This window comes from Channa argus, chromosome 7, assembly GCF_033026475.1.
Source record: "Channa argus isolate prfri chromosome 7, Channa argus male v1.0, whole genome shotgun sequence".
NCBI lineage: Eukaryota > Metazoa > Chordata > Actinopteri > Anabantiformes > Channidae > Channa > Channa argus.
In genome coordinates, this window is record NC_090203.1 from 1198033 (window position 1) to 1212942 (window position 14910).

A 14910-nucleotide genomic window follows, 5' to 3' on the forward strand; every position below is an offset into this window, starting at 1 on the left:
TCATTTAACGCATTTATTTTTTACAGGTGAGGTACAAGACAGCAAAACTCTGAGTCAAGGAGATCAAGCATCACAGCAAATGAATAGCAGGGTCTCTTTATGAACCATTATCAACCTTCTACATATTATTTGAATTATTTGATATATTATATGAACCCGAAAACATTTTTTCCATTTCCATTACAGTAAATATGAAAAAGCTTGTTTGCTAATCTGAATCCCTGTTATTTCCTTTTATTTAATGCACTTTTTGACTCACTTTTCCCCCGTGCTGATGTGTAACAACTGAAAAAAAGGAAACAACCTATTCATGCAAACAGCAGCAAATTTTTTTTGCTGCCTTCCCCCCCCCCCCCCCCAGCTTATTTTTAGGAGCTTATGAGCAAAGTTTCCAGGAAATTTGCTGTAAAATAAGAGTTTTACGGAACTTCCAAAGCAGACAAGAAGGACTTAGGTAAAAATCAACAGCTAACATTTGTCCTGGCTGTTGCAGTGTGAAGTGCAGCTGAGCGACAGATACTCACTGGCTTCGTAGACCAGGGCGTTGGCTTTGGCCACCGCTCTCTTGTAGCACACATACAGAGCTGGGCCCCACTGAAGACAAACACACAACACAAGCATTTACATAAACATTAGTGTTTAAGTGCATTTCCCCTGAAATCAAAACCGTTCTCAATATTTTAGGAAAGGAAACTCAAATATATGTAGCAGATAGAGGCAATCATTCAAGTTTTAGTCTCATGTTCTTTATTTAACACACATCTCAATTACTCAGATATTAATTTAGCAAATTAAAAAAAAAAAAAAAAAAAAAGCAGGTAATCAGATTTAACCCAAGCTACAGTAGATCACAGAAGATGTTCCAACATTAATCAACATTTCTGAAATTGTGCAACCGTCAGACTAATGCTGACAAAATGTTCTATTTGCAAGCTTTACTTGACTCTTTATTTAGCCTCTAACAGCTATAGACAAAAACTCCTCCACCTGCTCGGTAAATGGTAAATGCTCTGCACTCACGCTTTTCTACCTCAAAGCACTTCACACTGCTTCTTATTCACCCATTCACACTCACAATCACACACACACTGATGGGGGAGCTGCTATGCATTACTGCCATGTCAGTACACGGACTCAGTGTCTTGTACGATGACACTTCAACATGTGACCGAAGGAGCCGGGGGATCAAACCAACAACCGTGGGATTGGTGGATGAGCGCTCTACCTCCTCTCACCAGTTGTACTCACCATGCCAGTGTTCAGGTTCTTGTCGATGCGGCAGAATGTGTGCGGGGCCACCTCTCCCTTGCTGGGGAGCAGAAGGGCGATGTCGGTGACGCCCAGCGTGTGGAGCCCCTGCGAATCCAGCGCCCGTCGGTACGTCAGGAACACCCGGTGAGCTGTTGGAGCACTGCCGGTGCTCAGGCTGGCCGAGCGGCTGTAAGGAGTCGTCTCGATGACGTACCAGGCCTGTTTCAGCTGCTCCTTCCCCTCATACAGAACCCTGCAGGGACAGACCACACAAATTTACACAAATTACTTCCAGCTGTTCTATGTTTTGTGATACTGTAAGAAAATCTTTGAGTCTGTGATTCTCTGGCTGCTTACGAGCACAATCATGTGATTTACAGGGCCTATAATCATCTTTGATATTTCACCCTTTTATTGACATAATTCAATCAAGGTCAATTAAAGTTGCCGACTTTGACAAAGTGAACAGATTTCTACAAACTAATGTCAATTAAATAAAAATATGAATATAAAATTAAAATAAAATATAAATATAGGATGAATTTGTGCTTTATTTGTCATTATACATACAAGCTGTACAACGAAATTGCGTCAGATGATCAGATGGAGGGTTAGTCCTGAGCCGCTGTTAATGAGCGCACCGCCCCTATGGGCCAACCCAACCTGGTCCCTAACACACTTTTTAGCAGTAGAGGAAACCTACACAAACACAGGGAGAACATGCAAACTCCACACAGAAAGGTCCTGTCCGGTCCAGAGACTGAACCAGAGACCTTCTTGCTGTGAGGCCAACCACCATGTTTGATTTATATTGTCAATAAAAGGGTGAAACATCCAAGGGGGTGAATAGTTTTAGGTACTGCATCTCTGGTCGCTGTGAGACTCAGTAGGTTGCAGGGATGCAAGAAGTAATGCAGAACCAGAGACGGGGCCTTTACTATTCCGTACATTCTTCTCTGTAGCCAGCATCTGATCATGCAGATGATAATCCTGCTGCACAGATGAGATTATTTTACTTTTCAAAGTTCTCTTAACGCCAGAATACTGGGTCTCTCTACACATGACCAGTGGCAGGATACTGTTGTGACAGTGTGAGCCATGATAATGATCTGTGTTTTTGTCTGTGTTAAAATGGAAATCATAGGCTTGTTTTATCTTTTAATCTTCCCACTCACTTCCTGGTGCCTGGAACTCAAAAAGTATGTGACGTGAACTTTCCCTTTGCACCTTGCTCATCATACAGGTGTAAACAAAATGCTTAGTGCACCTACAGGAATAAATGAAGCACCTACAATGTTCTCTAAAATAACGTGAAACTTGACATTACTTTAGAGTTTTGATTTAAAAACCCTGATCTCATGTGAGCTCAATATCTGTGTTCTTATCTGGTTTGTCAATGTGCAACTGAGCAATCCTACTGGATTCCAGTCAGCTCTGTATAACCAAAAAAAAGCTGTAGTCTGAGGTGTAACGCGAATGGATTTTCCTCATATTCCTCTAATGTTAGTGTAATCCAGAGTAATTAGATAGTTAAATATTTAATAAACAAGGGAGAAGAGTTGGTGTGGTGCTGATGAGAGTCCAGGACACGACACAGCCTGCCCACCACTGCATTACATAATCCTCTGAATTATGTAAGATGAATGAGTTAATATGCATCCCATGAACTACAAAACACAAGCTCATCTCAGTATCAGTGTGGTACAGCTCTAATGATCGTTTCTACTCCTCTCAAAGTCCAAAGCAAAATAATTTGTGTGCATCACTGAAAACAAGAGCAGACCCAGAGATGGGATTCTAGCTTTTTTATTTTCAGATTTATATTTTAATACTTTTACTTCCTCTGTGACTCTTGTGATGCCTACAGGAAGCCTCTAGTAACAATATTTAATGGGAAAAATCTCTCTACACAGGAAGGAAAAAGTACTGATAAAGCTGCGCACAAAAATACTAGTCATGAACTTTCTACTGAGCATGAAAACAACACAGTGTTGGTGAGGATGTGCTGTTTAATCAGGTCCAGAATCCATGAACATGAAGGATTTTACTGCTTTGACAAAGTAAAACTGCAATGTCTGCATGATCATAGAGTAAATGAAAGAGTTCACATCATAAAGCAACGCAATCAACAATGCAGTAATGAGCAGCATTTGCTGGAGCTTTTGGCATCAGAACCCTGCAAAAGCTTCAGTGAAACAACGAGTTCCTGTCCGTCTAATTTAGCCTCGGAAAACCAAGACTTGTGGAGCGGCCTCTCGTGTTTGCTGTCATTTGCATTTGATTAGTTTACATGCAAGACTGATGTACAGTAGTTTGTCATCTACGATTCTATGTACGAGCGGCTCCTGTACATGCACATGTTTCATATACAAGTTTGAGATTTTTGTCTCAAGGGCCAAAAATCAGCCTCATGTTTTTCTACTACCACACTGTGCAGAAACAACTTCTGGAACAGTTAAAGTAAAGTGTGTCTCACCCCAGGTCCAGTATGGGCGGCTTGTCTCGTCCTCGGCGGTAGCATAGGTACAGGTGTGGGTTGTTGATGAGGCCGGCGCTCAGCTCGGCCGAGTGTCCCCCCAGCGTCTTCTCGATGCACGTGAAGCCCTCCGGCACTTCCTCTCCGAGCCCCCGGGCAATCACCGCTAGATCCGTCACCGGCTCCACCCCCCGCACCGACGGAGATGAGGATGCGGAAGACGAGGACGTCGATGAGGAGGTGGAGCTTTTGCCATCGTCGTCCAGGGGCTTCCAGGGCCCAGCAGGGTCGAGACCTGCCACTACAAAGTAGTCCACCAGCTGGGGACATTTCTCCTCTGTCATGCCGCCTGTCTGCCCTCCACTGCAGAGACAGACAAATGAGAGAGACAATCAAAATGAATTATTCAAAGGTCACAGGTACAGTGCAACAGCATCGATGCAGCTGTACTGCAGGCATTTCAAGAATAAAACATGACCCACTAAAACATTTCAAGAAAGTTGGCAAGAAGTTTCAGGAAGCACTCGGATATCAAACAAACCATATTAATTATTCATTTTTTTACAGATTCAAATGCATCCAATTACTGGGGAGTGTTTGCCTTAGGAGCTGTACGGGATCAGACAAAAGAAATCTTTTTCTAAATTAATATATTTTTTAAAAATTTCTAAACTGTATTCTGTATTTAGTAATTGGCTGACAATGGAAATAGCGTCGTGGTGGTGATTAGTTACAAAGTCATTACATGATTAAGGTGGAGAGGAGAGGGCAGGGTGGAGCACGCTATAAAAATAGGATGTGCAGTGATGCTATGAGATGCTGAATAGACTCTTACGCAACTGTATATGTCCCTCGCCCTCTCTTACCCTCTATTCTCTGGCTCTTGGCTGTCTCTGTTAAACAGAAACTCAGGGGATACTGTGGTATAAATAAGTGAATCATAACTAAAGCATCTCCAGGCAAAACCAACAAAATTCCAACAAATGTAGTGTGCAGATTGGAAGGAAACAGACGCAAAGTGACACAGATTCTTTGACAATCTGCATGTTTGGTGGAGAGAAAGCGACGAGGAAAAGGCTCAGTACTGGTTTAACAAAAATCCAGAATTTACTGGTGCTACATTTCCAACTTTTCTGCTTTATGTCTTATTATATCCAAGTAAAGTGACAACTGACTGTCAGACACGACGAGGCTTTTAACTGTGAGTGTGGATGGTTTTCTGTCCCTCTGTCTGACCCTGGGACAGTGCACACTGGGCAGGTCGTGTAAGTATAGGCAGTGCATTATTTAAAATAATACAGGAACACTGCAGAATTTGTAGGTAGTGCAAAAAGAAAAAAACTCTTTACACAATTATATAGCACCGAATTCCAAGCCAACGTTATAGTGAGTAAGTAATTCAGACTTAACACTAAGTGCAGGAATGTATATGTATATTCTATTAAAATACTGCTTCAAACTCGTATTGATCATTGTGTTAGGACCAATACTTTTTACTTTATATATGTCTCCTTTAGGCAACATTATTAGAAAACACTCCATAAATTTCCACTGTTATGCTGATACCCAGCTATATTTATCTATGGAACCAGATGAAAATAATCAGTTAATAAAGCTTCATGCCTACAAGACATAAAGGCCTGGATGTCCCACAATTTTTTACTTTTAAACTCAGACAAAACTGAAGTCATAGTATTTGGGCCCAAAAATATCAGAGATATGATGTCCAACCATATTGTTACCCTAGATGGCATAAGTCTGGCCTCCAGTACTACTGCAAGGAACCTTGGAGTTATTTTTGATCAGGATCTGTCCTTTAAGTCACATATAAAACAAATCTCTAGAACAGCCTTCTTCCACCTACGGAACATTGCCAAAATTAGGAGCATACTGTCTCAAAGTGATGCCGAAAAACTGGTCCATGCATTTGTTACTTCTAGGTTGGACTACTGTAATTCCCTACTTTCAGGATGCCCCAGTAACTCCCTAAAGAGCCTGCAATTAATCCAAAATGCTGCAGCAAGAGTGCTGACTGGAACTAGCAAGAGAGATCATATTTCACCTTCACTAGCTTCTCTCCATTGGCTTCCCGTTAAATTTAGAATAGAATTTAAAACCCTGCTTCTTACATATAAAGCTCGGAATGGTCAGGCTCCATCATATATAGAAGACCTCATAGCACCATATCATCCCAGTAGACCACTTCGCTCTCAGAATGCAGGCCTACTTGTGGTTCCCAGAATTTCCAAAAGTACAATGGGAGGTAGAGCCTTTAGCTATCAAGCTCCTCTCTTGTGGAACCAGCTCCCAGTTCAGATTCGGGAAGCAGACACCCTCTCTACTTTTAAGTCTAAGCTTAAAACCTTCCTCTTTAATAAAGCATATAGTTAGTTATAGTTATGGTGCCATAGGCTTAGACTGCTGGGGGACCCACCCCCCAATGCACTGAGCTCCTTTCCTCCTCTTGACCATCTCTCCTCTCCTCTCACCCCGCAATTCTCACCACTGTATGTCATTAACTCTGTGTGTTCTCTCCCGTAGTTGTCTTTGTCCTCCTCTGTCCCCCTCTCTCTGTCCCTTTCTGCAGGTGTCCCCCGGCTTTGAAGCTGTGTGTCTTCCAGCGTGCAGCTACTGGTCCTACCAATCTGCCCGATGTTTTGTTGTTGCTTTTTGTTGCTCTGTTCTTTTCTCTCTCCCCTTTCCACTCACCCCAACCGGTCGAGGCAGATGGCCGTCCACCCTGAGCCTGGTTCTGCTGGAGGTTTCTTCCGTTAAAGGGAGTTTTTCCTCTCCACTGTTGCCTATGGCTTGCTCCAGGGGGAATTGTTGGGTTCTCTTTATATATCTTTATAATCTTGACTTTATTCTGTAAAGTGCCCTGAGATGACTTTGTTGTGAATTGGCGCTATATAAATAAAGTTGAATTGAATTGAATTGAATTGAATTGAATTGAATTGAATTGAATTGTTGCCGAGTCCAACTACATTCATACACAAACTTTGAATATTTGAATGAACTAATATGTGGGTGCTGGTTATACTGCATATGTTGAATTGAAGTGTTAGTTACAATTTGTTTTGCTGTTGTTATAACAGTTGCAGCCCGACTACTTTGCTGTGCAAGAGAAAACTATTTATACCAAGGGAACGTCATCGAGCGGTGGTGGCTGAACTTTACAGTCTTTCATTTCGAAATGAGGTCAAACTAAAGCGAGTGAAACAGAGACAGCCAACACAGGCAGGCTACCAAAAGTACAAACATCAAGCAGCAGTGAGTTCAAAGAAGAATGGTTTTACTCACTAGTGAAGTTAAACTTGAATTGTGATAAGCAGCAGGACTTAGAGCCGATCAGCAGGGTTGACTGATGGATTAAACATTTTATTTCTTTCTATAAACCAAAAAAAATAAAAAGACATTCCATTCGACAGGGGATGGACCAACTCTGTCATCAGACGGTGAAAGTAAGAGTGGGATGTTAAAAGCACAGAGCGGGCGAAGCAGAATGACCAGTGGGTTAAGGGTCAGCTAGCAAACAGGAAGAGAACTGACTGCCAGTTTCCTGTTCACCGATGACTTCCTGGTGACACCGCAGCACATGTGACAACACTGCAGCTCTCCAAGGTGATAAAACCCAGTGTTACCTATTAAAACAATCTAATGTTCAGCCTCACTGTGTCCAATCCTGCTACCCTGGAGACATTTGGACAATATGTGAACAACCATGTTTTCTATTAGGTTCGGCTGTTGTTACGCATAATAACAATCAGTATTGTGAGGTTGGAATCTGTTAAGCGACTGGTTGCATGCACGGAGTGTCTTGGGTGTCACAAAGGTACAGATTACTGTAAAAATACCCACCTGTGAAAGAATAAAGACTGCAAGAAGGCAGGATGCTCAAAACTGTCTCTTTCTCTGTCCAAGAGGAGAATATACGAAAGACAATGGTGAGAGATGTTAGACAGGTGGTAGACAGCAAAACGACTTAACTGATGAGCAGGTTAAGTTCTTAAGCGAGCTGGCAGCAAGGTGCAAGGAAGCCTGCCCCAATAATACTACACCGATCATAAAGCCACCAGCCGACTGAATCAACTTTTCAAAGAGGAAAGATGCGGACAGGCCAAAACCTGCGATGAGAGGAGGTAAAACCGAAGACACAAAAGCCACTGACTAGAAGAGAACTGCTGAGCCAAGCAGCAGGGCTCTATGACCCAATAGGTCGGCCCACACCTGCCAAGCAGAAAGGAGACATTATTGTCAGGAAAGCCTTTCAGGAAGGAGTGAAAGGAGGACTGGCCCAAGACACGTGGGATCCATATGTCGCTTTCTTGTGAAGGTGGGGTTTCCCAGATTGGGAATAATTGGGAACTGAAATTGTATTTCACTGCAAAGAAGAAAAATAAATGTCATTGTGGACCAAACAAAATCAACAGTTTGGATCCACTTTGGATTTTACAGTGATGAAACAAAGAAGCTCACTAAAGACTATGTAGCCTGCAGGGATTGTTTGTTAATCTAATGGCAGCAAAACCAACAGGCACATCCAGCTTTCTCGCCATCATCCTGATTTGTTACAATAAACGCAACAACGGTCACACGGCCTTTGTAAGACAAAGCTGTCTTCATCAACCAGGGCGACAGCATCTGAAACTCTGAAAGTTTTCCTGCTGCAAACACCGGGACCAAGGTACGAAATCCAGTTTCACCCAAACAGCGGTTCCAGCTCTGTACACACAGACGAGCGAGAAGGTAGAGAATGCATTAGAAGCTGCTGTGAGATTTGTCCTCACCCGCGCTGTGCGGACGTCCAGGTCCTACGTGACAATTACGGTTCATTTTATTGACGACAGGCAGAAAACGATGATGATATGGCGGCTAAGTCAGAGATGTGACCTTCCTTTGTTAGAAATATTTTAGTCAGTTTTTTCTGGCACGTTTAAGGCTGTTTGACAGTTGTGTATGCACTTGTACACGTACTGTATTTAGTATGTATTCTAAAAAAATTAGGAAATTGCCCTAGTGAGCCTGTTTTTTGCAGAACTCTGTCAGTCAAAAAAAAAGACTAATTTTAGTTGAGCTGAGGTTTTTATTTTCGCCAAAGTTCCTATTTCAGCAAAAAAAAAAAAAGAGGGTGAAAAGTCAAGACTACTGTAAAGTCCAACGTAAGATAATGAGAATGAAAGCCACTGGATGCAGGCATGAAAAATGACTCCCACCTCTTAGATACAAGTCCTGCCGACTGAACCAGGTGGTTGTTCTGCAAACACTGTCTTGTTTTAAATGTCATGCTGCATAATTTATTGTATTGTTAATTTATTGCAGCAACAAGCTTCTTTAACTAAATCTCTAAGTGTTTGACATAAATGGAGGATGACTTTTTAGCTGAAACAGCCATTTTCATAACAGTAACTTCCCTTTTTAATGTGCAGTGTGCAACAATGGAAACCTCACATGCACACACACACACACACGCACGCCGCCCTCTAAATACATACTGGAAAGCCCAGAGAAGTGATTTCCTCACTGACAGTGCACTGCAGTGCATTAGTTTACTTGGTGTCAAAATAACCAGCTGCTCCATGTCGCTATGCACATTGCAGGTAGTTGTGATCATCAACCATCTAGCAGGAATCACAATGGCCTCATAGGTATAGGGAGCCCCCAGGCCCCCTGTTCAAACAAACAAACAAACAATAAAATAAATTTAGATTTTTAAAAACCTTTATGGGATTTTATGGGCCGAGTTGCTGCTCATGTTTGGCGGATTTTTAACAAGCTGGTGCAGAGCTGTACCTAATAAAATGACCACCGTGTTTCTGTATTGCTGAATATCTATGATGCATATTGTGTTGGTTATTTTACTGGGTTATGTCTGTCACTATACTTTATTGTCTTTAGTGGTGAGACTAAGTGTCTTCCCTTTTGGATCGTCTTCCGTACTTTAAACCAAAAAACAAAGAACAAAGTACTTGACTGTAGTAAAACGTGTACTGTACCAGCTGTGTTAACGTAGGTTTGTTGCATGTAAATTCAGTCACATGAGAATTTGTGTTGATTAAAATAGCAACCAACTCTTAAGCAGAGGGAGTGAAACTGTTCAGGACAGTAGTAAAAGTAGAAACGAGACACCTGGTAGGAAGCCTTTTAACTTTATTAGCAATGACAACAGATGGTGAAACCTACACCTGTCATCCACCGTCAGCTGTGGCTTCCCTAAAACCACTTCTGTTAATTTACCATCTCTCTACTGAGGGAAGTAACAATACAAACACTTTGTTACTGTACTCAAGTTGAATTTTCTGACATCGGTAGTTTTTTTGACAACTGTTTACCACTTTCACCACACAGCACAATGTTTTGGTTTAGTCATTTTACTGCAGCAGCTTCTCACATTTTAATGAACGAATACATTTTTTTTTAAAATAATGTGATTAGTTTTCTAATTTATGCCAAATTTTTCCAAAAACTCGTATAAACAGAAAAACCTTTTTTTTTAATTATTAAAGAAATGGGAGATGGTGTTAATATCTTATAATTATATGACGTGAGGTCAACAGAGACAATATTTCAGAACTAGAACTCCAAGAACTATGTTATGAATACAAGACCTCTGAAATGACAAAGGCCCTAGAAGCCCTGAAAACAAGCTGAGTCTTATACATCGTCCTGGTCTTAGAATATTATAAGTGAATTCGTTTTACTTTAATAACTTTATCATTATTCTTATTATTTATGCTTGTTTTATTCCCAGCTCATAGAGCCAGGTTTTCTCATGTGAGCACATTGAGCCAATCACGCTCCAGTGAAAATAAACAAGGACCGCACAGGTTTCCTCACGCCTCCACTGCAACTGGTCACAAGCTGAAAATGTAGAGAACGACAGCGATAACATCTTTGTAAGTGCCTGATGAGGTAATGAGTACTAGGTCGAGTTCTGAGGAAACTAGAAATGAATCAGGTCGGGTCTAATTTAGTGCTACATCTTGGGTTTGTTGCTGAACTGAGTGTGAATCTCACAGATAAATTGTTGATATGTCAGTAAATCAATCAATCGAACTGTTGGTTTGAATCCATGGCCTTGTCTGGAGACGGACGCAGACAGGGGACGCACACACGCTCCTATTCATACCACAACTGTGGCTACGGAAAGGTTCTGTACCTGCTCGCTGCAACACATCACGGAGACTCCTGTGTTTTGTTTGATGGAACGACCAGAAAAAGCGAACGAAAAACAACAGCATGTAATAAGTGCTTCACATAAACAGAAATAAAAGTTACACATATACGGAACAAGCAGCTTTTTTACTTTTGAGGTACATGTGCAGACAGTGGACTAAGGCTGTTAACGGGCTGCACGGACACAGATTTTAGGCCTGCATGCAGTTGTCCGTAGACAGTTTGTCCAGATCCTAGTGGACTGAAGAGATGACAAAATGTACACGGGGATGTAGGCGATGAGGGTGAATACAAACAAACGCATACGACTAAGATTCAGTTTTCTTCGTCTATATACAGGCCTACAGTAAAGCAGTTTTAGATGTGTTGTTTACACAGCATCTATTTAAGAAACCCACTAAATTGGTCCGGCACCACTACAGTATAACCGAATTTTGTGCTAAACACAGAAAAGAATTTCTACATGATTAGGATGTTTTAGGGTCAAAACTTCACATTTGTTCTACATTAACCATCTTCTGGTAGAGACCCTTGTCTTCCATACTTGATTGATTATTTTGGGGCAAACTCCAGTTCACAGATGGTACTTGGACATCATCCTGTAAAATGTGCTTGTACAAATCAGAGTTCATAGCTCCATCAATAATAAAGTCCAGAGAAAGTAAAAGCAGGTCCAGATCCTGGTGCTGGAATGCAGAGTTTGATTGTCATGGAAAATATCACAAAAAGTTCTACTTTGGTCTCATCCGTCCGCAGAACATTCTTCCTACAGCCACATGGTCTTAAACAAGATGTTGACAGGCAGCGCTCTGTTGTTTAATGTTCTTCTGACTGCAAGGACCTTTAGTTTCCTAGCTGTTACCCCTAAAGTAGATGATACGTTGAATCTGAATCTTGGGACATGTGACGACATTTACTTTTACTTCCCAAAGAGCATTGGGCTGCACAGCTATTTGTTGTAGTCTCTCGGGTGTGTTTAAGTTCCCCTTTTTGGCCCCGACAAAACAAAAAAAAAAAAAAAAAAACTACGTGAGGCGACGCAACAGTCAACATTTGACGTGGACTTGGTGCGTCTCCGCCTTTTCCACTCTCAAGAACAGCAGCAAATTAAAGCTGCCAAAATTACAAGTTCCAATTATCAAAAGTGTTTAGTGTAATTTGGGACTAACCAATAAAAGAGTTAATTCACTTCTTAAGTGTTCAACAGACAGATAAACCTGTGGTAGTGATGAGGATTTTTTTTTTTACAAGCCTGCATAAAACACTGTTCTCATCTCTGCCGCCACACACACCCACTTCTCCCAACTCAGCCTCTGAGTTTCAGCTCATCGTTTAAAAGAAACACTTTTCTTACTGTGAGCCTGTCATCCGGTCACGTCAGCCTGAACAATGGTCCTTGCCTCTGTAGTCTGTGCGTAGCTGTACTGACAGGAACTTCAAGTTCAGGTTTGACAGTTTGAAAACCTGCCACAGGAAGTCAGCGATGCTGCAAGGGATTAAAAAAAAAAAGTAGTACTTTCATTTCCAGTTTCTCAGTAATAGAAAAGTGCAGCTGAGTGAGATGTGGAGGTGACATCTCCACCACAAACACACAGCGGGGAAGTGTGTTAACTGGTACGAGGGGGTCGAGGACAACAACGTCTCTTTGTCTCCTCTGTTACAGTGTCAGGCATCATCTCAAGATTATGACTGCAGAAGAGTGAACGCAGCAGATCAATGACTGACAGTCCATCTCCTCAGTGCTCTGGCTTAAAAGCACTAACGATAAAGAGTAGAGCTCATCTCCAGCCAAGATGGTTTGTGAGGACAATGCTCATCTGTCTCTGTTTGGGCTGCAACTAATCCTTATTTCAATAAGGTATTAATGAGATTTTCATACACAACCTGAAAAAAAAAATCCCTTTACATTATAACATTTTGAACACATTGTGTTAAATGTTTTTGCTGTATTATTGAACAAAAAACTGTTTTTAATAGTGTTTACAATATATCACTAACTTACATGGTTCATAAATGGGAATCTATAAAAAAGTATTTATTTTTGTTTCATATGCTTCATACTGCTAGAACTCTTGTATAAAGACACCCTCCATTCTATATTTTAAGCACTGGCTCATTGAGGAAGTGGTCAAGTTCTGCATCTGTATAATAATAATAATAAAAAAAAAAAGCTTCTGCAAAGTATTTTTCTGTCCAACTGTTGGATTGAGATTTGTCCCCTTTGTAATTTCTGCATGTTTGCACCACCATGACCCACATTCATGTTTTTATTTATAAAAATTATTTACATAAAGTCCTCTCTTTGCTGGCCACTTGGGCCAGAACCTCTGCATGAGTTACTGCTTATACTTCTGTGTGTGAAAATCCCAGAGCTCAGTTAAAAGGATGCGTATCAACCACCGAGAGGCTCGAAACAAACCCAAAGAAATTACAAATACCATACTCCAACTCCAACTCCAACTCAAAGTTACCATAGAAACAAAAAATCCAAAACACACATCGAGAGCAAGAAGTGAAGATGAACCCTAATGACACCCACCAAACTACTGTTTTCGTGTTCTGCGTCACTATTAAGGACTTTGACTGGACTGTGTCCTGCTACGCTAGTGTTTGTCTCAGGTTATCGAGAAAATGAAAAGCTATTAAAAACAGCACAAGCCACATTTTGATTCTAACATTTAAAAGCCAGAGAAGATGTGGCAGCAAGGAGTGCAGCTAAATAAACATCCAATGAGGAAGGAAATAACTTCGGATCATTATTTTTTAAGAAATATCTCAAAAGAGTTTGTGACACATTCCAGGAACTGCAGGTGAAGAAATGATAGTAAACCCAGCTGATTTCATCACTGATCCATTTAAAGCACAACACATCAGTGTGTGTGTGGGGAATTCCACCAGCGACTGGTTCAGTCCCACTAACCAAAGAAACCTCATCCAACACAGATTTCATGACGTCCTCGCTGTCCACTCTTCATTAGTAGATTTCACTTTCCCCAGACTGGAAAATCTCAGCAGGGTTCCACAATAAACCCAACTATGATCCTGTGTTAAAGCAAACATATGATCCATATCTTTAACCTGAGCTCCACTTTTTACCATTTACAGTATATGAACATACGATGAAGCTTGGAACTGATGTAGTTATAACCCGAGTGTGGTGAAAAGAAACAAAGTACAAATACTTCATTGCTGTACTTAAGTGCATTTTTCACGTATGTGTATTTTACTTAAAGGATGTTAAACGATGGACTCTGTCATCCTGATTTCCAGAGCTTCTCCAGATGACTCCATCTGATCTCCTAATAACGAAAACTCTGGGTGATGTCATCTGGAGGAGTTTTTCAGCTAGAAGCTGAGTAATACTTTAATACAGAGAGGTTTAAAAGCCTTAATGTAAATGTATACTCTAAACTAAAGCCATAGAAAGAAAATTCAAATTGGTTCCACTTTAAGTAGACAGTTATGGCTACTTTGATTTTTACTCCACTACATCTATGAGCAAATCTCTACTTTTTAACTCTAGTACATTTCTAATCAAAGACTTACTCATTACAATCACATTACTTTACATATTTCAAAATAAACCAATTCACTGTAATCAACCCAGTTGTGAACAGCTGATCCTTGCACACTTTCAGTAAATCTTAACAGCAAAAAGCACAAAGACAGAAGCTACATGAACACAGATGATGGAAACAGTGAATTTTCAGTGCAAAAAACAAAAAAACAAAACAAAACAAAACTGCAAGATCTGTCTGAGTGACAGTTTTTAAAAAGTAAGTGTATTTAGCAGAAACTGAACATTGTCATTGTGATTTGTCCGATTATTCCACCTTAAACTGATCTTTGATCAGAACCCATGGTTTGTTGCTCAGGCTCTGCTGCTGATGTTGCAATGGAACCATCAAACTGTCACTTCGTAGCAAAGCTCTTCGACATTCGCTGCCTGGATGATTTACTCATTCTGCAGAAGATCTGCGTATAACAAAGGTCAAACTACCCACTCCTCT

At 40.9% G+C, this 14910-nt stretch overlaps 1 protein-coding gene across 6 annotated transcripts in view; it reads right to left on the bottom strand.

Moving 5' to 3' along the window:
- LOC137129819 (DENN domain-containing protein 4B-like) overlaps window positions 1-14910 on the bottom strand; it is a 40663-nt gene that overhangs the window by 18988 nt on the left and 6765 nt on the right. For 4 of the 6 annotated variants that reach the window (XM_067509138.1, XM_067509137.1, XM_067509133.1 and 1 more), the window contains exons 2-5: window positions 12255-12386; window positions 3728-4090; window positions 1249-1504; window positions 525-594 (exon numbers count right to left, since the gene is read on the bottom strand). In XM_067509138.1, coding sequence (XP_067365239.1) covers window positions 525-594; window positions 1249-1504; window positions 3728-4090; window positions 12255-12268 — 703 coding nt within the window. In that variant the 5' untranslated portion in view covers window positions 12269-12386. Of the gene's footprint in view, window positions 1-524; window positions 595-1248; window positions 1505-3727; window positions 4091-7027; window positions 7049-12254; window positions 12387-14910 lie in introns of those variants that run through there. The other 2 variants (XM_067509136.1, XM_067509135.1) reach the window with 2 other exon arrangements.